The following is a 23,221-nucleotide window of genomic DNA, read 5'->3' on the forward strand; positions in this document are numbered from 1 at the left end:
AAAAAATACCATGAAAAATTAATAGGCAAAAAATAAACTGAGGAAGATATTTGGAACAAATATGATCAAGTATTTTCAGAGTGTTTATGAAACAATAAGAAAAAAACCAAATGTCCCATTAGAACAGTGGAAAAAGTAACTGCCCAAAGCACAAAACCACAGATGACCACAATCATCAAAAATATTCTATCTAAGTATTCACTTAAAAACTTGATGTTTGAACCAAGATGAGGTTTTTCTGCTTATCAAGATCATGATTTTTTAAAGCTGGTAACTGCTAGGCAGAGTGCAGTGGAATTGGTAGCGCACTTTCTTGCTGAAGGTGGGAATGATTTTTTTTTCTTCCATGTTTTTATTTAAATTCAAGTTAGTTGCCCTATAGTGTAGTTTTGGTTTCAGGAGTAGAATTTAGTGATTCATCACTTACATACAGCACCTTGTACTCATCACAGCAAGTGCCCTCCTTAATGCCCATCACCCATTTAGCCCATCCTCCCAAGGTGTGAATAATTGATACAATCTTTCTGGGAAATAAATATTACCATATTTGACCCAGTTAAAGTCAGTTGAACTAGAATTGAACTAGAATTCAATTTGAAGGAAATCAGAAATACAGTTCAAAGATTTGTATGCATAGGAGTTAAAAGCACTGTCATAATAGAAGATTGGAAACTTCCTACATCTCCAGTAATATGAATATGGTTAAATAAGTTAAAACATCTCATAAAGGAGTATTATATGAACATTAAAAATCACATTTTTAAGAATTATTAATGATAAAATGCTCAATATAATGTAAACAATAGGAGTAACACTGTATGACCTGTCTTGTAAATGAATTGTTATATATAATATTTAATCCATGATTGTTATAGCTATGAAAAGCAACATATTTTTTTCAAAGTTATATTTAAAGAAAAAATGTATATTTACATGTAAGCACAGACAAAAATACCAAAAATTTGCTAAATTTGGTAGAGAGATTACAGAGGATATATTTTCTTGTAAAGCTTTTTGTGTGTGTGTGTTCAAATACCATGTATTTTTTAAATTGAAAATAGTAAATAAAATATAAAATTAATAATCTTAAGTTATGAGAGGAAATGTCTATAGGAGGGATAGCAAATTATTCTATCGAGGTCTCTATCCCATAGAAAAATTTTTATTTTTGCATTGAATGCTCAATGAATACAAATTTTCTATGTTGAGCAGACTATGCTAAATGAATTCAATAAATGATGAAGTTTAGCATTTTATTGTGGTCAGTTAAAATGAGAAGAGCAAAAAAGCAGGAAACGATCTTAAAAGTACAGAGAACTAGCAACAGAGACATGAATGTCAAAAGACAGACATGGAAGAAGGCAGAGCTGGTACCTATGGAACCACACTGAAGAATAGCAGATAGAGGGGAAATCAAATCTTCATATGAAGGAGGGCAGGAGCATCCTCACCATGCACATTTTAAACATGTTGTTACTAAGACTTTTAAAGTTCTGTTTCATGTCTTCAACTACAGGGACAAATGAGAAAGAACTTTTTATAGTTGTTCCAAGAAATGGAAGATACTAAACAGAGGGCCAGCTGTAGCCCAAGGTATAGAGATCTGGAAGTAATCTAGAATGATTACAACCTCCCAAAGTATTTAAAGTTGTTTGAATAACTTTTCAAATTACAATGTTTCATATATTTATGGAATATATAATCCTTCTTGCGTCATTTCAAATCACATGGTACAGTATGCTCAGTTTTAATTGAAGTCTAGAGACAGTGACCTAATGGTCTTAATTCAGTTTAATATCTTTAAATTTTTTTTTTTTAAGTAATCTCTATGCCCAACATGGGGCTTGAACTCACAACCCCGAGATCAGAGTCACATGCGCTACCAACTGAGCCAGCCAGGCACCCCAACTCTAATGTCTTTAAAAAGAAGACCCTTAACTTTGCTCTCAGCTTTCTGTTCATAGTCTTAGAAATCAGCTAGGAGATCTGTTATTCCAAGAGCTAAATGCTTTTGAAATGTGAATATCATTAGATAAAAGAAATAAATTGTAAGACTGGTTAATCTGAACATGATAATTAAAGCCTTGTAATGACTTTTTTATTTTAGGCAACATTCTTCTGGACTACACTTTACTTTCATTCAGTTACTGTGGCACCTACCTGGCTAGTTACTCCTCTCTCCCAGAATTTGAACTAGCCGTTTGGTAAGTTACAGCATGCTGCAGAATTCCTTTCATTGGATAACATTTTAATCTTGTCCTTCTGGATTGTATCAAAAGATATAGATGTGAAAAATCTGGAACAAGTTAAAAATGGAAGGAATAGAAGTCCTGATCAGAAGGTTTAATATAGTTGCTACTTCTAGGCATAAAATTTGCAGGGCAAAAGCTGTATGAAAGCAAAATTATCTTTTTGTTGATGTGTTATAATATTTCCTCTGTTGGGTAAAGAATAATAAGTGTATAAAGTTTCATCTTTCCTTCAAATAAATGGTAGCTTTGAGTGGTTTGCCTGTTTTCCATTAATGATGAAATTAAGATGTACTCTCTATTAGAGCTAAGTTGGGAGTAATTATATGTTAGAACAGTTATATGTTCAGAGAGAATGGAACATTAGAGAATGGAACATTACACCACATTTGCCAACTGTATAGGAAATACCTGTGGATAAGACACATCTGTGGTCTTTGCTGGGTCATTTCATAGGACCAACCTCAAAGCTGTACTCACTCTTCCATATATAATATAAACTCCTTCAGCGGTGTGGTGGGGGGGAGTTTTTCTTTTAAGGGGAAGTACAAACTGTTTTAGGAATGATTGAAGATATACCGTACACACCAGCATTTCTTACCCAAAAATATAATAATCTAGGTTCAGAGAACCACATTTAGTTTATGCAATTTCTTTTTTAAAAAACAGCTTTAATTGAAGCATAATTGACATATTAAAAAACTGCCCGTGTATAAAGAATATCATTTGGTAAGTTTTGACTTGTGTACACACCCATGAAACCATCACCATAATTAAGATAATAAATATATCTATCACTCCAAAGTTTCCTTGTACCTCTTTCTTTCTTTCTTTTTTTTTTTTTAAAAGATATTTATTTGACAGAGAGACAGCCAGTGAGAGAGGGAACACAAGCAGGGCTAGAGGAAGAAGCAAGTTCCCGGTGGAGCAGGGAGCCCGATGTGGGGCTCGATCCCAGGCCCTGGGCCGAAGGCAGACACTTAACGACTGAGCCACCCAGGAGCCCCTCCTTGTACCCCTTTCTGATCCTTCCTTATTGGCCTTGCCACACACACCCTTACACCATCCCTGCCCCATCCCTCAGCCCCTGCCCCCAGGCAGTCATTGATGTGTTTTCTATCACTCTGGATTTGTTTGCATTTTCTAGGCTTTTATGTCCAGGGAGTCATCCATTATGGACTCTTTTTTTTTTTTTTTTTGTCTGTCTTTTATGCTGCATAATTACTTTTTTCATGCAACATAATTATTTTGAAATTCTCTTTTGCTGCCATATGTAGTAGTTCATTCCTTTCTATTTCATGGACTGAATATACCAGTTTGTTTATTCACTCACCTACTCATGGATAGATTAGTTTGCCGGGGCTGCCATTAACAAAGTACCACAAACCGAATGGCTGAAACAACAGAAATTTATTGTCTTACAGTTCTGGAGGCTAGAAGTCTAAGATCAAGGTGTAAGCAGGGTTGGTTTCTTCCAAGGGCTACGAGGGAGAATCTGTTCCAGGTCTTTCTCCTTGGCTTGTGAATAACTGTATTCATGTTCAAATGGTGTTCTGCTTGTATTTAGATCAGTCTCCAAATTTCTCCTTTGCATTTATAAGGATGCTCATCCTACTGGAATAGGTCCACACTAAATGACCTCATTTAAGTTAGGAAAGACCCTATTTCCAAATACAGTCACATTCTGAGGTACTGAAGGTTAGGACATCAACATATAAATCTGGGGGAGGACACAATTCAACCTGTAACAGTACTTAAAGCATGAGTAGGACCAACCTGTGAAGAAGATAAGGAAGAGGATTCTAAGCAGAGGAAAGGCACATGCAAATGCTCTGAGGTCAAAGAAAATATGGCAGATTTGAAGATTTGATTAAGAGATCATAATGATGGCAACCAGAGATTAGCCATGAGAGGCAAATACGTAGAAGTGCAATTTCTGGGTTGTAGGGTAGGTCTATTTTTGACTTCCTAAGGAAGCTCCATATTGTTTTCCAGAGTGTCTGCACCAGTTTGCATTCCCACCAATAGTATAAGAGGGTTCCCCCTTCACCGCATCCTCACCAACACCTTGTTGTTTCCTGAGTTGTTTAAATTTTAGCCATTCTGATTATTGTGAGGTGGTATCTCATTATGGTTTTGATTTGTATTTCCCTGATGCTGAATGATGTTGAGCATTTTCTCATGTGTTTGTTGGCCATTTGTATGTTTTCTTTGAAGAAATGTCTGTTCATGTCTTCTGCCCATTTCTTGATTGGATTATTCTTTGGGTGTCGAGTTTGGTAAGTTCTTTATAGATTCTGGATACTAGCCCTTTATCTGATAAGACATTCACAAATATCTTCTCCCATTCTGTCGGTTGTCTTTTGGTTTTGTCAACTGTTTTTTTTTTGCTGTGGAAAAGCTTTCTATCTTGATGAAGTCCCAGTAGTTCATCTTTGCCTTTGTTTCCCTTGCCTTTGGAGACATGTCTAGCAAGAAGTTGCTGTGGCCGAGGTCAAAGAGATTGCTGCCTGTGTTCTCCTCTGGGATTTAATGGATTCCTGTCTCACACTTAGGTCTTTCATCCATTTTGAGTCTATTTTTGTGTATGGTGTAAGGAAATGGTGTAAGGTTCATTTTCTGCATGTGGCTGTCCAGTTTTCTCAATACCATATGTTGAAGAGACTCTCTTCTTTTCCATTGGATATTCTTTCCTGCTTTGTCAAAGATTAGTTGAGATGGAGTAATATTTTTAAAACCCATAATTATTTTGCTTCTTAGAAGGGTATAATGATAAGCATAATTATTAATAAATTTGATACTTAACATCATGGACTAAATAAATTATATTGTGAATTAAGACTCAGTTTATGTAAATTGTTTTCAAATAATTAGATAAATGTTCTCAAGATGTGAAATTCAAATGAATTATTTTTTATAAAACATAATTTCCCTCTAAGGAACTGGGAATTAGGTGTCATTTTGTGCAAGAAGTCACAACCTGGTATGGATGTAAGCCAGATGACTTTTAACCCTATGAACTGGCACCAGCTGTGCTTATCAAGTCCAAGTGCGGTGACTGTGTGGACCATTGAGAGAAGTAATCAGGAGCATCATCTCAAAGCAAAGTAAGAGACTGTCTCACTACACGGCAAAGTGGTGGTTTTAGTTTGCATTCCTGTAATGTGATTGCATCAATTCAATGAATTAACTGGCTTTATATGTACATACTAAACATCTTATGTTATAACATCTTTCAACATATGTAATTACCTTGCAGTGGTTGCTTGCATTTTGAAAGGATTCTTTATGACTTGATTTCTCTCTCTTTTTTTAAAATTTTATTTATTTATTTGACAGAGGAGAGCACAAGCAGGGGGAGTGGCAGGCAGAGGGAGAGGGAGAAGCAGGCTCCCCACTGAGCAGGGAGCCCAACGCAGGGCTCCATCCCAGGACTCTGGGATCATGACCCGAGTGGAAGGCAGATGCTTAACCAACTGAGCCACCCAGGCACCCCATATGACTTAATTTCTCAATGAGTTTCTTTTCTTTTCTTTTTTCTTTTCTTTTCTTTTCTTTTCTTTTCTTTTTTTAAGATTTTATTTATTGGACAGAGAGAGATAGGGAGAGAGGGAACACAAGCAGGGGGAGCATGAGAGGGAGAAGCAGGCTTCCCGCTGAGCAAGGAGCCCTATGTGGGGCTCGATCCCAGAACCCTGGGATCATCACCTGAGCCAAAGGCAGCCACTTAACGATTGAGTCACCCAGGTGCCCCAAATGAGTTTCTTTTAAATATCAAGTCGTCCTCAATCTTTTCCCAACATGGTTTAATTTACCAGAATTTGATTTGCTCTTGGTATTTCAAAACATGCCTATTTATAGAAAGGATAGTTATGAATTTTGATCCTATTACTTTGATGCCCAATTGGAATCTCAAAAATAAAAAACTTTTAGATATAGAAAGCATATAGATTATTCCTTCAGCCACATGATCTATAAACAGAAGGGTAGTTGCATATAGTGGGGTCATGGGAGTTACTTGCTTAAATAGAACTGGGTCAAAAAGAAATTTTATGACCAGTGTCCTGGTGATTGATGATAATGGTGTGTTTGTTAAAGAGAGTTCAGACTCAAGGTGTCTCTAAACTGACCATTCTCAGTGTATTCCACAAAGTTAAAGACTACATTGATATTGGACATGTATATCCTTGAAATTGCAATTTTTGAAAAGTTGCCTTCTTAAGAAAAATGTAAAGTTGTCTAACTGGAGAACCCTAAAAAAGACACCTTCTTTTGGTCAGTACTCTTTGTGTCTTAATTTCTTTTTTATAAGAACCCAGTGAATACTCAAATCTGTCTCTAGGCAGAGACATTCATAAAATGGGTAATGTTTCTATCTTATCCTTGCCAGGTGGGCAAATAATTTATCCCAGCCTTCTCTCCTTTTGCTTGCCTTGAATGTTGAGTTGTGATTTTTCTATAAGCAACTAAAGTGAGAGGCAAAGTGAGTGGATTGTCCTGGTTTAGAAAGCAAGCATTATTAGAAAACACTCAAGACTTAATTCTGAATAGTAGATACTGTTTTTACATGATAGTTTTAAAAAATTATTTATCATACATAAAACATAACCAAGGAAAATTTGAATTTAATGCATAAAGATGTGAATTCTTCAAACACCCCTTTATAACCATATTATGGGTTAAAAGTAGACATATGGTAGATTTGAAAATGAATTTTTTTTAATAAAAAGATTTATTTATTTATTTGAGAGGGGAGGGATGGAGGAAGAAAGAGTCTTAAGCAGACTTCACATTGAGCACAGAGCCAGACTCAGGGCTCGATCTCTCAACCCTGAGACCAGGACCTGAGCTGAAACCAAGACTCAGATGCTTAACTGACTGCACCACCCAGGTGCCCCCAAAATGAATTCTTGTTATCAGAGGTTGCAAAGGTAGCTGAATACAACCTACATATACAGATGGTCCTTGACTTAGAATGGTTCCACTTAAGATTTTTCAACTTTAGGGTGATGCCAACATGATACACATTCAGTAGAAACTGTATTTCAAATTTTGAATTTTGACCTTTTCCGAGGCTAGAGATAGGTGTTATAATACTCTCCCGTGATGCTAAGCAGTGGCAGCTGCAGCTTCCCATCAGCCACGTGGTCAGAGGGTAAACAGCCTATACACTGACAATCACTCTATACCTTTACAACCATTCTGTTTTTTATCTTCATTATAGTATTCAATAAATTACTTGCGATAGTCAATGCTTTATTATAAAATAGGCTTTGTGTTAGATGATTGTGTCCAACTGTGAGTTGGCAACTAATGCAGTTTGCCCAACTAATTAAGTGTTCTGAGCACGTTTATGGTAGGGCTAGGCTAAGCTATGATGTTCAGTAGGTTAGGGGTATTAAATGCATTTTGACTTAGGATTTTTTGAACTTATGAGGGGTTTATTGGGACATCACCCCATCATAAACCAAGGAAGATCTATATGTTTATTTTGGCCCACATTGATTTTTATTTGAACTAATTGTCAAATTTTAACATTTGAGAGATTTCTCATAAATATCCAGATAATGATAGTTTCTTGAAATTTTGGAACCAGAATTCTCAACAAACCCTCTTGGCTGGAACTGAGTGGCACCTATAACACCTTTAGGAGGGAACACACTTTCCCATTTGCTACAGTCCCCCACCTGGCCACAGCTCATTTGCCTGGTCCTGCCGGTGTTCAAACGTGTAATTCCTGGGGCTCCTGGGTGGCTCAATCGTTAAGCATCTGCCTTCGGCTCAGGGCGTGATCCCAGAGTCCTGGGATCGAGTCCCACATCGGGCTCCCTGCTCCGCTGGGAAGCCTGCTTCTTCCTCTCCCACTCCCCCTGCTTGTGTTCCCTCCCTCTCTGGCTGTGTCTCTCTCTGTCACATAAATAAATAAAATCTTAAAAAAAAATGTATAATTCCTGCTTTAGATATTAACTTTGAAAAATTTTGAAAATTCCTATGTACTTAATTTATAACTGCACTATTGTCCTTTTGTGATATATATTTTTAAATTTACTCTTTGGCATTTATCTCATTTGTTTACTTGTTTGTTTTTTAAAAGTTACAATACCTCCCCACCCTGTTTATCACCAACATGTAGTAGTTATATCAGCGACTAGTTTTTGTTCATCTGATTATTCTAATTTCTCTTTTTTCTAAAGGTCAATAAAACTACCTATGGAAGATGGGTCATTTTTTAATGAAACAGATGTCATTTTCCCCACCTCATTGCCCAAGGATCTTATCTATGGACCTGTGCTCCCAGTGTCAGCCATTGCTGGGCTAGTAGGAGAAGAGGCAGAAACTTTCAGGGTAATTACCTGGCACCTCCTCCTGTTTGCTTATTTGATTCTCAAAATCATCCCTTGAGACATGCAGGATAGAGAGGGTCATCCTGGTTTGCAATACAGATTAGCCCTGGAGATGACAAGAGATGAAGGCTCTGTAGTTTCGAGTTTGGTTAACTGGAAGGATGGCACTGATAACGGAAAGAGGGAGCCCAGACCTGATTTCAGTTTTGGACATACTGAATTTGGGGTTATAGATGCCAGGTGGAAGTTGGGCAAGCGGACCTATTGCGGGGGTGGAGAAGGTAGGGTTGAAGACACCGATACCAGAGTCATTACCACAGAAGGGTTAGTGGAGCACTGGAGTGGGGGAGGGATGATAGAAAGGAGAGTCAGGGTGTCAGGGGAGAGAGCCAGAGAGGAAACTGATTTGCCAAGAATCGAGAGTTAGAAGATGACTCTGACAAGGAACACAGGAGTAGGAACAAATCCAGGAGAGAAGGTGGCGGCCATGGAAAATAGTGGAAGAAAGTTTCAAACGGGAGTTTGTTAACAGCTACACACTCACTCATTCAATATATTTATCAAGCTCCTCCTGTGTGGCCGGCACTGTCTTAGGCAGTGGGATCACATGATGACCAACCAGGCATAACCCCTACCCTTGGAGCTTACATTGTATCAGGGAGACAGCAACAACACCACCACCACCAAAAGTAAAGACATACATTAAATCATTGCAAAATGTGATAATTGTAGTAATGGGATAAATGGGAGGAGGGTGGAAGTGAGGAAGAGATTAACATATGTTGGTCAAGGAAGGCCGCTGGGGAGACAACACATACCCTAAGATTTGAAGGACAAGGAGGCTCAGTGCTACAAATAGGGTCAAGAGTGTTCAGGTAGAGGGTGCTGTATGTGCAAAGGCCCTGGGGGAAAGAAATCTGTGTATTTGAGGAACCAAGAAAACCTGTGATGGCTGCAGCTTAGTAAACGAGGGGGAGGTGCAGGTATAGGTCAAGGGTAGGCAGGGAGCAGAGAGAGCACAGGCAAGTCCTTTGGGAAACTGTGAGGAGCTTGATTCTGCTCAGCCTCTTCAACTTCTGTTATGCTAATATTTGTGTTAAAACTCCAAGCCAAGGATAAAGGAAGTAGAAGCTCCCAAATATTTTGGCCACTGCAGAGAATTAAGCTATAGATGTTAAAAATAACTCAGTGTGGTAATTAGTTTATTAAAAATTTCTGGCAAGCAAGAGAAAAGGTTGTGTCTGCTCTTAGTATTTCCTCTACAGGATGATCATTGTTCGCTTTTTAAATACAGACAATGACCAATTCCTTTTGATAGCACAAATCCTAGCCTTAGAAACACCACCACACTCAGCCACAATGGGGCAGCAAAGTAAATACAAGCAGATCAGCTATCAAGGTTTACAACATGAAAAAAAAAGCTTCTGTGTTTAGTATTTGATGCCTACGAACCCACATTTTCAACTATCTAGAATCTTTTCTTCCGCCGTATATTTCTGTAGGAGCCCTCATCTTTCACATTTTGCACAACAGGTTGAACCCCACATAAAATACGTAAAATTAAGGCATCTGTCTTTGTCATTTGAAAAATGCTATGAAATGCCTTCTTTAAATACTTAAATATGGAGTCACCATTTTTTAAAATGCTCATAATAAACAGACATCTTTGTTTCCTAGGACTTTTGTAATCAGTGCATTTTAACCTTTTTCTGAAAACAAATTTAATACTAAAGTTCTACATTTTAAAATCACATGGGGAATGTTAATAAAGCCATATACTTTATTTTTACATTAGAAATTAATTTTTCCAATATTTTTTTCATCTTATAGATAAGTAAGGTGAGGAAAATAGCGAAAACATTGATTAATGTCTATACAGTGAGTGAAAGCATAACCAAAAATAGATCTCAAATGTCTCGATTCTATTCCTTCCTTTGAATGACATTTCATGTGACCTGTGTACCAACCAATGGCAGAGAAATCAGTAATGAACTGATCTACATAACAGTCTTAAAAATTAACAGGTTATGGACTTTTACAAAATCACAAACATTAAATACTCCCATTATGTCTCGTAGCTAACACTATAGCACGCTATAGGCCTTTAAATAGGCCTGCGTCGCATTACACAACTTGTTTAAGGCATGGGAAACAGTATCTAGCGGTCGCATGGGGGAATCAAAGGCAGATGTTATCTGGACAGAAACTGGATCCAAGATAATGAATTTAATCTCAAGTGTCCAGTTTTCTTTTTCCATCTACCTTTTTTTTTTTTTTAAACAGAATTCACTAAATAGGAATTCCTTTTATAAACTGAAGTATTCTGAAACATATTTGGATACTTGCATTTTTTAAAGCAATAATATTAAGTTGGATTCTAATTTTTCATGTTTGGTCTTCAAGTGATCAAATGTTTGATTTATGATTCCAGAGAGCTAAACAATGAGGTGGTGTTATCAACAAATATTTTAAAATAGTACTATTGGCACATTTTTCTTTTAAAATTTTTAGAATTAAAAATTATTGCTTCTGTTCACATGATGCATGTTATATCACATTCATTTTTAAATGGCACAGAACATATTTATTGATGAAAGAGAGTAATAGAAAGGTAAGCCCAGGTTTATCTTAAAGTAAGAAAAGTCAAACACAATACTAATTTAACATAATAAGGCCAGAAAAATCCAGTTTTAAATCTTCACCTTCTGTTGCATACACATAGATCCACTGGTGTGAGAACCAGATATGTGTGTTTTTTAAAAGATTTTTGAACCCATTGCCATAATGTAAGAGTCTGTCCCTTTGTGATATATAGCCTAAGGTTAGATGGCATCAAGACAACCCAAGAAACTTTTAAATAATGGTGATTAAATAATGCCGTTCAGTGAGTAACTCTTCCCTATGAGTCAGCTCTCAATTAGATACCACAAAAATGTCATTAATCAGCAGCAGTTTAATCCTTTTGGGTGGTTCCCCCCCCCCCTTTTTTTTGGCCCGTAGGGTGGCCAGGTTATTAATCAAGAATTTATTTTCTAACAATCCAAGGCTATGAGGGCATGAAATAGATCAATCATTGACCAAAGTCAAATATCCTTTTAAAAAATTATCATGGTGACTGCTGCTATGTATGATTTTTGTCTTAGTCATATTTCAGGGTCCATTCCAAATGATAATTCTCTCTCCACACTTCCTTCACTCCTCCAAGAAGAATGAAGTGCTTTCTAATCAATTCTCCCGCAATATTTAAACACCCCTTTGCTTAACCTACCATGTTTTCTGATTCTGATATTTGTTGATACTTCTTCTTCCCTCAACAAGTGATCATCCTATTGAGAAGAGGGATCCCTTAGGACTTGGCACAATGCCTGGTACATAACCAACATTCAATAAATGTTTGTTTAAATATCAATTACATAACAAATTTATATCTGTTGGGAATCTGGTAGAAATAATTACTTTGACAGCTCTGTACCTGCTTTACCTTGAATCTATGAACCAGTCCTAAATTAAAAGAGTAGTATATAATACATTATTCGAATAATTATTTATTAGAAAGGTGGCTTGCATATATTGAGGAGTTTTTAAAGGAAAAATGTTTGTATAGAGTTGCAGTATTCCCCAACTTCTGCTTTCCTTTTCTCCATAGCACTTTTCAACATATAATCTTCTATATATTTAACTTCTTAACTTATTTTTATTCTGTTTCCTCTCACCAGGATGTAAGCCCCATGAGGGCAGGGATTTTTTTGTCTGTTTTGTTCACTGCTACATCCCTCTGCCTAGAACAGTACCTAGAATGTAGTAAGTGTTCAATAAATATTTGTTAGATGAATGAAAAGGTGATCAAAAGAATGCGATAAACATGGAGCTCTCAAGGAATTTAAAAATTCTGTTAATTTGGCCAATAGCTTATTAAAAATGTTTTCTGTTCCAATGGGTGTAAGGATCCTAAAGAAAAAAGCATTATGTTATAGCTAATGTAATTCTAAGTAATGCTATAGCATAACAAAAAGCTTAGGTAGCACTAAATGTTATGTTCTCAATATAAATAAGTAAGTAAACTAGTATGTTTGACTTGTTTAAATAGAAAGGAAAGAGTGCTGTTATTATGATATTCTGAATTCAGAATTTTAATCAGTGCTGTGGGGAGCACATGCCCTAAAAAGCTGCCGCAGCTGCCTTGACCTCCAGGAAGGAGAGCAGGTAGGCCTATACTTAAAAGGAGACCTGCTCCATGCTGACAAAGGGGGCCCTCCCCTGCCAGACATGAGTATTTAAGGCTCTAGGGGACACGCCACTGAGGTATTACAGTCTAAGGCAGAGATCAACAAGCCATGACAGGCTTTTGTTTGCCCCCAAGCTAAGAATGTTCTTTTACATTTTTTACAAAGGCGTTTAAAAATATAATAGGGATATGTGACAGAGACCTATGTGGTCCACAAAGCCTAAAATATTCAACTGCCTCTTCCTTTACAGGAAAAGTTTGCCTTAGATCCTTGTCCATATTATTTTTACTCCCCAAAGCCAACTTTTCTTTTAGGCACATTCCATAGATTTTGTGCATTTCTCTTTGAGTTTTCCATGGTATCAAAATCACATAGGATGTTTCATGAACCACATTAGAGAGGCCACCAGAATCAGGCAAGTGTCCTCTTCTCATTTCCCATAAAAGCTAACTAAGCTAAGGATCTAGGCCAATCTCTCCATAGACACTCAAGGAAAATCATATCCAACCCCCCTGCAGGATCAGGAGGGTGAAACATTGATGAAAGTCTTCCTCAAAAAGGGTGATTTTAGCTAGACAATGTCTTTCTTAGATTCAAGACACCAAAAAACTCTACGAAGAAACAGTGTAGAAGTTACTATTCAAAATTTTCATGAAAATCTGTGACACTAGAACTCCAAATGTACTGGCAAGACCATCTTATGTATTCTTACTGAATTAAAATAGAGATAAATGGAACAAGAATTCACTTAGCTCTTGGCAAATGGTGGGACTAATGAATGTATGTAGGTCCATAGTCATTTGTTTCTTTCTGGAAGTTATTCTGTTGGGTATTTCTCTGGCTCTTAAACCATGCATGCTGTCTTAATACAGGGTTTCTAATCTTTCCCTAAAGCCTAAAGATGATCTCTTTCCTTCGCTTCACCCATCTATGCATTGCTGGACTCCAACAAGTGACCTCTATGTTGGCTGTGAAGAGGGTCATCTTTTAATGGTTAATGGAGAAACCTTGAAGGTGACTCTACTTACTAAGATAGAAGACACAGTACCAAAGGGTGAGAAACTGCTTTACTTCATTATTCCTCGAAGTGTACCATTGGTGATGGTTTTACACTTGAAGATGGGTGCGTGTTCCCTATTTTTCTCCTTCTCAGAGCCATCTTTGATCCTTTCTTTCCTTTATCCCATAGTTACCAAATCCCGTGGGTGTTCCTCATTGCTAGGACTTATTGACTGTTCTGTGCTCTAGGCATTTTGCTATACTCTGTATATTTCATGTAATCCTCAGAACACTTTATACGGAGATACATTTTCATCTCCATGAGACAGATGAAAAAATGGAAGCATTGAGAGATTAAGACAAACGCCCAAATTCAGGTAACTAGTAAACTGTGGAGCTGACACCTAAACCCAGGCAATAAGACTTCAGAGTCCAAGTTCTTAGCTCCTATGCTGTATCCTTTCCCATGTATATGCCTGTTCTGTTTAATCAGCAAATTATGCCTTTTCCTGCTCTCCACCCTTCTCAAGGCATTTTTTTCACAATGACTTTATCTTTTAACTGTCATCTTGAAAATTACCTTTGTGTTCCTTGGTTAGAATTTCTAAGAGAATATAATCTATTCTCCTTAGATCTGGTATCCATTCCTGGTCCCATCAGCTGTGGCCAGGGTTGGGCCTTAGTCACAAGAGCTAATGTCCATTTGGTAGGGGCTAGGTGTAGACCTTTTGAGAAGGGAGCCTTGCTAGGGCAAGCTCCCCAGTCTGTCCAATGCACTCTCCATTCCAGTTCCTCTTATTATTTCACAAATTGTGATTTCTGCAGCAGCCTTAGGACTGACTTCATTGGCCTTAATCTATAGCTAACCCAAACCAGGCATCGCATCCCTGCCAAACTGTCCTTAAAGATCGTTTCAGCATGCAATTCAAGGACTGCTCTGCCTTGATTCCAAGCCCTCTCAATTTGATCCTACCTGCTCCATTCACTTTCTTTCCTTCTACTCCCCAGGATGAGTTTTCTGATCTAGCTGGTCATTTCTTCCTGTCATTTCACAGACCTGCCTCCTAGCTCACTCCCTTGCCAATTTGCTCTCCGAATCCTTGAGCTTCTAGCTCAGTACCACCTCCTACAGCAAGTTTCCCTCAGCACAGTGCCCCTCATCTACTCCTGCTGCCATTCCCTGGCTTAGACTTCACTGGGGCCATTAGGTTTGACTTTCCTGCCCCTGCCATGGCTTCCCTTTACTGTCACTTGTACCCTCCAGGCTAAGTTCTCTCTAATCTTGCATCCACGGTGTCATCTCAACCTTAGGGCAAAGTTCAGTGCCCCTGTGTGGGATATCTTCTAACAGAGCCTGTAACAGAGCCTCATCCTGTGCTTTCACAATTTCCTGTGTGCATGTCTGTCTTTCCCACCAGGTATCAATTCTTTGAAGTCAAGAACTATGTTTTACTCATCCTTTGGCTCCAAAGTTTAATCCCAGAGACTGCTACAGAGTAAATTAGTGCCTATATGTGTTTGTAAAATGAATTCGAAAGCAATGTTTCTCATTTCCAAACTGCTGTCACATCTGTAATATGTTATACACAATTTAGGACTTAATCATATATAGTCTTATATTGTTTACTATTTCCTTCTTCCATACTATTCCTAATAATTTTCATGGTATATTATAAATGCTTTAGTATAAATATTTGTCTAACCTCTACGATGTGGAAGACACTAAGCAAGGTGCCTCAGAGGTGATATAAATGGTAAATATATGATCTTATGATTTTTACCCTTGAGGGATTTATATTTTATTAAAGAGAACTAAACAAGTAGATAATTATAGCCAAGTAGATTAAGATAATTTTATTAAAGGGAAACTTAACAAAGTGCTGTGGGAATTCAAATGAGGGGAACAGGCCAAGTTAAGTCATTTTGAAGGTGGCATTTGAAATGGCCCTTGCAGGATGGGTTCACAGGCAGATGAGGGTAGGTGGAGTTTCAGTCAATGGTATCTGCAGAGACAAGAAAAACTGGGGAAGGTTGAGACACAAAAGGTGGTCCAGTCTGTCTGGAGCATTGAGTGTTACACAGGGCTAGTGGGGAACAAAAGGACATACATACCATGTCTGACCTTGAATATCCAGCTAAGATGTTTATACTCAATTCAGCTGACAGCGGGCAGACATCAAAAACTTCTGAATAGGGATGTACTCCAAAAGGAATTGTGCACGGGCAGATTAGCTTAGCCATCATTCAAGAAAGGACGATCCTAGAAGCCGGAGGCTATAAGCATCAGGCATCTAGATTATGCCTTGAGTCATAAGAACCTGGACTCTAGTGGTACTTGGATTGAAAAAGAAGGAATTGCTGAGAGGTGAATAGTCTTTGAAGGAAAGAACAGTATGTTTCTTAGCATCTGGCAAAATGTCAAGCACGTAGTATACAGTAAGCAAATAATTTGATGGATGCTTTCTGAGCTTTTGATCTTATAGTTCTCATGGTTTATCTACATAAAAGATAATACGCTTTTGTTCTTTTCCCCAAGGACAATATTTTATTACTAACAATTATTCTTATAGAACATTTTTTCTTTTTACCTTCTATTTATCCATTTTTAGTTATTTACTGAGGTTTGAATTTACATACCATAAAATGTACAAATCTTAAGTATGCAGCTTGATAATAAGTTAGGTTTGGTTTTATTTATTTTTTCCTGGCATCTTAAAATCTCTCACAATGCTTTCCTAAAATAAGAAAATATATTAACTATGTAATTCTATAATGTTAGTTACACAGATCTGATGATACAGAGCTTTAAAAAACTCATGTGATTTACATTAATAATCAATGCTGAGCAGCTTTTTTTATTCATTGTTTGGAAGGCATGATAACACATATTCTGATAGGAAGTTGATTTTTGGAAAGGATTACAAAGAAATGAATAGTCCTAGGAAAGCGAATGAGATTAATTACTTTGTACTGCACTTTTAATTATGTGTCACCTATTTTACCTTATTTTTCTTTTCCAAAAGAGGGAAGAAATCTTATCAGTCCAGTCACCATGGTATATCAGAAGGGAGGCGTGCTGATTTCTGGAATTGTAATGTATTTTTTTCTTCAAAATTAATTGCTTTCAAGAATATATACAATTTCCATTTGCTGCTACTTACTGTTATGAGTCATAATTTGGGGTGTCGGGTTCTGTCAGATTATTAAAATTGTTTTCTTTTGGGATACTATTATAAAACTTTTTATATGAAGAATTTTTCATATGTATATAAAAGTAGAGAGAACAGTAAAATGGACTGCCATATATCTGGACTATTGCAAATAATCAAAAGTAGAATTAAAAACTCTGGGCCCCCCAGAACACCTAATATCTGTCACCCAACTTCATGCCTGTTTGTGCACTTAATATATTGGTTGTCAGACACAAACAGAACCTTTTGTCTAAGCTTCAGCTTAGCCTCCTGTGCATATTCATTTAGCTTACATGTATTATACTGTTATTGTTCATATTAGAATTAGCATTAATGGCCTTCATTTATTTGGTGCTTACTTTTTACCAGGCACCATGCTAAGTGCTACATAGCATGTATTATCTTATTGGTTCTCATAATGACATTATCAAGTTGAAATATTGACATCCTCCTTATACAGAGGAAGGAGCCAAGCCTTACAGAGTTCACCAGCCAGTAAATGGAGTCACTGAGGCTTGAACCCAGATGTGTCAAACTCCAAAGTCTTTGCTCTCAATTATTAGAGCATACAGCCTCAGTTAAGTATGCAAAGGGGTCAGATGACATTGCTTTTCCTCGGTGTTGTTTCAGTGCTAAGGTTTGGAGCTGACCTACACTAAAATCTCAGGTCTACTGGTAGATGTCCCAAGACCACTGTTAGCTTTTTCTCTTCCATTGCCACAGATCACATTTCCAGGACCCTGAGGGCAGTTGGGCCATGATGTCAGGGTGGGAGATGTAGCTTCACCAATGAAAAGCAATCTGGAACTCATAAACCTACACTCACCTAGTAATCCGTCCCCCTCCCCTACAACCTTACAATAGACTATCCTCCCCCCACCCCTGCCACTGCCACTGCCGCCCCACCTCCTACATTTAGTCTGCATTTATGGCCTTTTATGACTCTTGCCCTTCTCAAGGCCACCCTTGGCATTTTTTACTTTTATTTTCATTTATTTTTATTTTTTTTCAGAGAGAGAGAGTATGAGTGTGGAGGGACAGAAGGAGAAGGAGAGAGAGAATCTTAAGCAGGCCCTACGCTCAGTGCAGAACCTTAACACAGGGCTCCATCTCATGACCCTGAGACCATACCTGAGCTGAAATCAAGAGTCAGGTGCTAAACCAACTGAGCCACCCAGGTGCCCCTCACCCTTGACATTTTTTAAAACCTAGTTTAGGGGCACCTGGCTGTCTCAGTCGATAGAGGATGTGACTCTTGATATTGGAGTTGTGAGTTTGAGCCCCACACTGAGGGTAGAGATTACTTAAAAAAAAAAAAAAAAAAAAAGCCAAAACAACTAGTTTAAAGGAATGGTGGGAGCATCTATTCCATGAGAAATGGAGGATGATGATGAGTTTGGAGAAAGCACCTTGCATGTTTTATCCCCCAGCTCCCAAGTATGCAAACCCAGCTATCTCACTAATGCATATACTTTAGTTATAGTGGGATCCAATCTAGAAATGATGGATTAATTGCCTAAAGCCTCTTGACTACTGTGAAAACAACTCAAATTCCTCTTGAGAATAGTTAAATGAACCTAAATCTGTTTACAGCCAACCAACCAACTAATTTTTACTGGATACTTGCCCTCTTTCCAGCACTATGAGAGAAACACAAAAGGAGGATATAAAGGAAATAAACAGACTGTGGACTCTGGGAAACAAACTGAGGGCTTCAGAGGGGAGGGGGGGTGAGGGATTGGGATAGGCCGGTGATGGGTATTAAGGAGAGCACATATTGCATGGTGCACTGGGTGTTATACGCAAATAATGAATCATGGAACATTGCATCAAAAACTGGGGATGTACTGTATGGTGACTGATGTAACAAAAGAAAAATTATTAAAGAAAAGAAAAAAAAGAAAAGAAAAGAAAAGAAAAGAAAAGAAACAGCACACTCCCTACCTTTGAGTTGAAGGTACCTTCTTCTTTGAGAAGAAATGCACATAATAATGATTAAATAATATATATTAAGGTTAGTGTTTCTTGAAGTAAGGAGACTCTATATATAAGCCACCTAATGAACTGCTTCATTTGCCCTACCTCCTGTATAATGAAGAAAGTGGTAAAAAGATAGATGCTAGATGGATGGAACTAGAAGGTATTATGCTAAGCAAAATTAGTCAGTCAGAGAAAGACAAATACCATATGATTTCACTCATATGTGGAATTTAAGAAACAAAACAGATGAACATAGGGGAAGGGAAGGAAAAATAAAGTGAAAATTGAGAAGGAGCAAACCATAAGAGACACTGAACTCTAGGAAACAAACTGAGGGTTGCTGGAGGGGAGGTGGGTGGGGGAAGGGGTAATTGGGTGATGGGCATTAAGGGGAGCACTTGATGCAATGAGCACTGGGTGTTATATGCAACCAATGAATCACTAAATTCTACCTCTGAAACTAATAAAAAAATTTCTAACTTCATTAAAGAAGACATTACTTGAGGGGAAAAAAAAGATAGATGTTAGAGAAGTTCAAAGAAAGGAGAGATTGGTAAAATTTTAGGTCACAAAATTTTGTGTTACAAAAGAGATAAAATTGAAACTTCACCAGGAAGGGTGGTTAAAAGTTGCCTAAATAAAGATAAGACAGGGCGTTCTAGATAATGTAAACATTGATGATGATTCTAAAAATAAACTGTGGATGGTAGTCAATAAGTCTTAGCTCGTATGGCATGGAAAGTATGCTCTGCATTGACTGGGACTGATCTTCTTTGTTTATCTCATTGTTCTTGGTCTCTAGGATGGCTTTGTGTATTCTTTTACTATTAAAGATTCAACTTACAAAGTAGAGGATTTTCTTGAGATTGAAGGGCCTGTGGAACATATGGTATTTTCCCCAAATTACCACATGTTGCTGATTAAAACAGACAAGGTATGCTAGATGGTGATATCTTGATATACAATTTTCAAATATTATTATCATTGCACTACAGGAATGAAGAATGTAGTGCTTCATAGTGATACTCTACCAGTCAGGACTCCTTTGGTTACAAATGAAAAAATACCTAACTTAAAAGACCTAAATAACAAAAAGTGTTTTGTTTATTCATTTGTTTGTTTTTGCGCGTGTAACTAAAAGGGCAAGGAGTTAATCTGATTCCAGGGGCTCCCATGATGTTGCTGACCTTGTTTTGTGACCATCTCTTCGCTCTGTTTCCTCTCTGCTGTCACCTTTCCCATGCAGATTCTCCTGTGAGGTATCCAGAGAGCCTCCTGAAACTCTAGTTTATATTTCTACCCTCGTGGTGACCCTAGTGGGAAGGACACCATGAAAAAATGTCCTGGAATTTAGACTCATTATGCTTACTTGGGTCACCTCTCTACCCATGTGGCAATTACTATGTCCAGGAGGATTCTAAGCTGTCATTGACCAGGCCTAAGTCACATGCCTACCCTTGGACCCTGTGTAGAGTCATCCCAACCAAACATGGACTGAGATTGGGGTCAATGATGGTTCTCTAAGGAAAATATGGTTCTGTAAAAGAAGAGGGGAAGGGGAATAAATGCAGGATAAAATAAAATCTCCATCTTAATTGTACTGTTAGAAAGACTCCTAATTAATGGAATGACTCTCAAAAGACAGGGTTAGCAGTAATTTATATTGTTAGGCAATGACTTTAGCTGGGTTATAAGGAAAGATCAATGATTTTCTGCCTAAAGGAAACTTAAATTTAAATATGGAAAGATTTCATGCTGGTAAATACCTGAAGTTAAAACAACTGTGCTAACTATGTTCTAATAAATAATAAATAATTGACAATCCTAAAATATCTATAGAGAACAGGAAACAACAAAAAAATGGAACTTAACAGAAGGGAGAAAGACTGAAATAGAACTTCTAAAAGAGAAAATATACTAAAAAAGTAAAAATGAAATGAATAGGTCTGACAGAAGGTCAGACACAGCCAAAGAGAGAATTGGTGAACCGGTGATAGATCAAAAGAAGTTATCTAGAATGTAGCCCAGATATACAAAAGGGTAGGATATACAGAAGGGAGAGTAGGAGACATGAATGATACAGTGTATGTTTGATTGGAACCCCAGAGAGGAGAGAGAGTGGTGTACAGACAATATTTAAAGAGATATTTTCCAAAACTGATTAAAGACATGAATTTACAGATTCGAGAGGTTCAGTGAATCTCACGCAGAATACCTAAAAAGATAACTCACACTTAGACTTAATAAAGTAAAACTGTTGAAAACCAAAGACAAAATCTTAAAAGCAATCAGAAAGAAAAACAGATTATTTCAAAGGAATTTCAATTAGACTAACAGCTGACTTGTCTGTGGCAATAATGTTAGTAAGAAATAGTGGAATGCTACCTTCCTTGTAGAGCAGGAGGGATCAGCGAACTATGGCCCTGTAGGCCAAAACCAGCCTGCTGCTTGTTTTTATAAATCAAGTTTTATTGGAACACAGTCATACCCATTCATTTATGTATTGTCTGTGAATGCTTTCACACATTTACAATGTTAGAATTAAATAGTTGTGAGAGATTACATGGCCAGCAAAGCCCAACATATTTACTATATGTCCATTTAAAGAAAAAGTATGCCAATGTAATGAAGTAAGCTAACTACCACCTGGAATTCTATATCCAGTAAGAATACTTTTCAGTATAGGGGTGAAAAAAGAAATTTTTAGATGCTCCAAAACTGAGAGTTTGTCAGCAACAGACCATTACGAGAGAAAATTCTAGAGAGTGTCCTTCAGGCAGAAGGAAAATGTTCCCAGATGGAAGTTTGTGTTATAAGAATGAATAGTAGTAAATGTGTGGAGAAATGTAAATGAACACTGCCTGTATAAAACAGCAAAAATAATGTGAGGTTGGGTTTAAAAATAGAATTGAATTAAAATCCCAGACAACAATAATGTAAACTGGAGGGGAAAGAGTAAATGGAATGAGTGCTTCAAGTCCATTTTTTACTTTCCTAGGCAGAAAGTAAAGGTTTTAAGTAATCTTGTGGTATTTATAAATTAAGTATGCATATTGTAACTTCTAAGGTAACCGCTGAAAGAACTGAAACAGTAGATGAAATTTCTACACTATAGATGGGGAAAGTGAAACATTTTTTAAAAAGCAATCCAAAACAGGGTAAGAAAAGAGAGAAAAAGAACCATAAAACAAGTAAGAAAATAGAAGCATAAATTAAAATGTAATACTTAAACTCAAATATATTAGTAATTACAGTGAAAGTAAAGCAGATAATAGATGTAGTTAAAAGGCAAAGGTTACAATACTGGATTAAAAAAAAAAAAAGCAAAACCCAGTTACGTACTGTTTACAAGTGATGCAGCTAAAGCATAAGGGTACAGTAAGATTGAAAGTAAATAAAAATAAAAAATACAGTAACATTGAAAGTAAATTTAAAAATTGAAAGTAAGTAAAAAGAAAAAGATCTAACATGCAAACATTAACAAAAAGAAAGCCAATGGTGCTGTATTTATATTAGACAAAATAGACTTTCTGGCAAAAAAACATTACTAAAGATAAATGAGCTTATTTCAAGAATAGTAAGAGGTAAAATTCACTAGGAATATATAAACATTTAAAATATGTAGGTACTAAATAAAATAGTCCCAAAATATATAAAGCAAAATATGACAAAATGACAAGGAGAAGCAAAGTTGTAATCTCAATGGTAGACTTTAATACACTTTTCTCAGTACATGATAGAATAAATTGTATCCCCAACACTGCAGCCAAAGTGAGAAAAATTTTTCCATTTTCTCTTCAGAACCTTCCAGTGATTCCCCCATGTTATTCTGACTAAGAGCCAGAATCCTCACTATGCTTTACAATCCCTTCATGATGTGGATTCTACTCACAACTGGGCCTTATCTCCCCCTACCCTGCTTCTTGTTCACCCTGCTGTCGTCATACTGGCCATTATGCTATATTCTTTAACCTCACCCAGCATGTTCCTCCCTCAGTGTTTGCACTGGCTGCTCTCTCTGTCTGGAATGTTCTCCCCATAGAATCCACATGAATCCTTTCTTTCCTCATTTCCTTCAAGTCTTTTATCTAAAGTCACCTCTGTAAAGCCTTTCTTGGATACTCGGTTTAGAATTTCACATTCTTATTTTGCCATGCCATATCCTCTTTCCCTGATTTATTTTTGATTCTTACAATCACTGCTGTTTATTTAGTTACCTTATCCATTGTCTG

General features: G+C 37.1%; 1 protein-coding gene across 1 annotated transcript in view; it reads left to right on the forward strand.

Annotated features, from left to right (window-relative positions):
• CFAP43 (cilia and flagella associated protein 43) overlaps positions 1-23,221 on the forward strand; it is a 104,655-nt gene that overhangs the window by 5,810 nt on the left and 75,624 nt on the right. The window contains exons 3-8 of the mRNA XM_026494056.4: positions 2,108-2,204; positions 5,189-5,356; positions 8,444-8,594; positions 13,714-13,873; positions 16,842-16,909; positions 19,792-19,923. Coding sequence (XP_026349841.3) covers positions 2,108-2,204; positions 5,189-5,356; positions 8,444-8,594; positions 13,714-13,873; positions 16,842-16,909; positions 19,792-19,923 — 776 coding nt within the window. The remainder of the gene's footprint in view (positions 1-2,107; positions 2,205-5,188; positions 5,357-8,443; positions 8,595-13,713; positions 13,874-16,841; positions 16,910-19,791; positions 19,924-23,221) is intronic.

This window comes from Ursus arctos, unplaced genomic scaffold (assembly GCF_023065955.2).
Source record: "Ursus arctos isolate Adak ecotype North America unplaced genomic scaffold, UrsArc2.0 scaffold_7, whole genome shotgun sequence".
Taxonomy (NCBI): domain Eukaryota; kingdom Metazoa; phylum Chordata; class Mammalia; order Carnivora; family Ursidae; genus Ursus; species Ursus arctos.